This window comes from Plectropomus leopardus, unplaced genomic scaffold (genome assembly GCF_008729295.1).
Source record: "Plectropomus leopardus isolate mb unplaced genomic scaffold, YSFRI_Pleo_2.0 unplaced_scaffold27482, whole genome shotgun sequence".
NCBI classification, from domain to species: Eukaryota; Metazoa; Chordata; class Actinopteri; order Perciformes; family Serranidae; genus Plectropomus; species Plectropomus leopardus.
Window position 1 is genome coordinate 1 of NW_024629915.1, and position 2,627 is coordinate 2,627.

Here is a 2,627-nt window from a genome sequence, read left to right on the forward strand (position 1 = left end):
TGCTGGTTGGTAACTGGTTGGTGCTGGTTGGTAACTGGTTGGTGCTGGTTGGTAACTGGTTGGTGGAGGCACATACGTGTTTGTGGGTCTCTGTGGAGTCGGGGCTGGAGGTCTGGATGGAGGAGCAGATGACTGGAGAGAAAGAGAGAGGAAATATTTAACCCTTATTTAACACTTATTTGACATCTACATTTGACGCGTTTATGCGCCTGAAGTGTGGTCGCAAAAGCACAATAAACTGATCCAGTCTGCAGCTGATCTGAGAGAAAATTGGACAAATCCTGATTCCATTTTCTGTTGTTTTGGTTGTAAAAAATATGGAATCTAAATCTGACCAATTTTAGTAAAAGTAACAGGCTAAGACGGTATTAACTATTGTCTCGTTTGAGGACAATGGGACGTTTGTGTCATTTGAGGATGTTAGAACTTTATTGTCTCGTTCGAGGACATTTGGACCGGTGTTGTGTACCTTTGAACGCATGTTCTTGCTGGTCCAGTCAGCGCAGTAGGCCTCCGTGTACTGCTCCAGGATGTGGTAAAGGTCGGCGCACTCTGACGGCGGCTCCACGTCACCGTTCAAAATGGCCGATGCGCGGATGTCTCGGGAGTAGAACCTGCGACCACAAAGGAAACAGCGTGAACAAGGAGACGCAGCAGGAAGTTTTGGACAGGTAGACCGGTCGCTGTCCGTACTTGCGGTTGGTGTCTTTGCGTTCGATGAGGCCAGATCCCTCCAGAGAAATACCAGCAAACAGACCTTTGGATTTACAGTAAGTGAAGACTGCCGCAGGACTGCGAAGAGCCACGTCCGCCTCCACGTTCCTGAACCACACAAAGATACAGCAGAACATTATCTCTCACCTCACGACCCATGGGACAAATCTGGCCCTGACAGGATCCCGGGTGGCCCCCCACACATTTTTCTAATTGACAGTAAAAATAAAGTGATTGACACTGATTTATTTTTGTCCTTTTAGTCTCCATAAGGTGTCAGAGTGAATAAAACAGCATCAAAATAGAGCTTGTTGTTAAAAAAAAGTGCCAGTGGAGGATCCCCCACACCCCCGAGAGAGGTCCTGGCTAAGACACTATTGTCCTAAAATCCTAGAATTGTCCTCAAATCCTGGAAATGTCCTAAAATCCTTAAAATGTCGCAAAATCAAAGAAATGTCCTAAAATCCTCGAAATGTCGCAAAATCAAGAAATGTCCAAAAATTCTAGAAATGTCTTAAGATCCTACAAATTTCCTAAAATTTTAGAAATGTCCAAAAAACCTAGAAATCTTTTAAAATCCGAGAAACATCCTAAAATCCAAGAAATGCCCTGCTGAGTATCCCCGAACTTGAATCTTTCTACAGACAAGCACCGATAAATTTATACATTTCCTCAGTGTATTTTTTTCAGGTAACATTGTTCTAAAACAGTGTAATGCTACAACGGTGGAGGATTGTAATTTTATTGCATTTTTGTACTTTTTTGTTCACTTTACAAACTGTTGATGCTCTGTGGCGTTCCACAGGGCGGGATCCTCGGTCCTCTTATTTTGTTTATAAAAACTAACATCTTTTCTCTCTTCCAGGTTTTCTTGATATTTTCTCATCAGGAGGTTTTTTTAATAGTTTTTTCTGAAAATATGAAACATTGTGCCATACTTTTCTGTCTGTATATTTTAAGATAAATGTGAATCTTGTAAAATTTTTAAAACCTGAACCTCTTTGTTTTAGAGACAGTTGCGACGTTGAATCCAGACAAATCAGCTCACAACGTTTTCTGTCTGTCTGCAGTTTCTCTGATGTCTGCATTTACCATTGAGTCACACACCCGGCCACACACACACACACACACACACACACACCTGCCAACACACACACAATGAAACCTGCCGAGCTCCCTAAAATCCTAAATTACCTCTCACATAAACGGCAGCCCATAAATCAATCAAATCTGATGACAGATGTTTCTGCTTCAGGCCTCAAAACACGTCGTTAAAACTTCTCATAAAAGTCTGAACAATAAAGCTGTAATTTACATGTAAAGTAGAGATTAGAGACGATTAAGAGACAGACGGAGTGAGATCACAGGCGCTAACCTGCCCATGGGTCCCACGGCCACCGTGCAGTTCCCGCCCAGCGTCAGGTTCCCGCCCTTCGCAAACGCATCGACAGCCCTCCGCTGGTTCAGGATGATCACCAGGTCCGACACCTGAGGGGGAACGTTCATTTATTCTGAGGGTTTTCTTCTTTCTTTCAATAAAAACAATTTCAAAGCGAATAAAAACAGTGAAATCAACAGCAGCGAAGGTAAAGGTCACAGACACATTACCTCTAAAATTATATGTACGATGAGAAACTTTGGCACAGATTTTATCCTCAGCACGAATCAACGTCCATCTCATGTCATATCCAAAAGTAATATAAAAAGTGAAGAAAATGCAACATAAAGATAACATTTGGAATAAAGGAAAAAGAGGTAATATAAAAAATAAAGGTAATTGAGGTAATATTAAAAATAAAGGCAATTAAGTTAAATTTAAAAAGATAATGATGCTAATTTAGAAAATAAAGGTGATATTACAAGTAAAGGTGACAAAAGTAAAAATAAAAATAAAGCTAATAAAAGTTATATTA

The 2,627-nt window shown here is 40.8% G+C and overlaps 1 protein-coding gene across 1 annotated transcript; it reads right to left on the minus strand.

Moving 5' to 3' along the window:
• Positions 1 to 6: 6 nt before the first annotated feature.
• sh3yl1 (SH3 and SYLF domain containing 1) lies at positions 7 to 2,243 on the minus strand (the record flags this gene model as incomplete). Its single annotated transcript, XM_042481113.1, has 4 exons — positions 2,090 to 2,243; positions 694 to 822; positions 470 to 614; positions 7 to 132 (listed from the first exon to the last, which is right to left on the minus strand). Coding segments are annotated over exons 1-4 (531 nt in total), but the record flags the coding sequence as incomplete, so codon positions are not given.
• Positions 2,244 to 2,627: the final 384 nt, after the last annotated feature.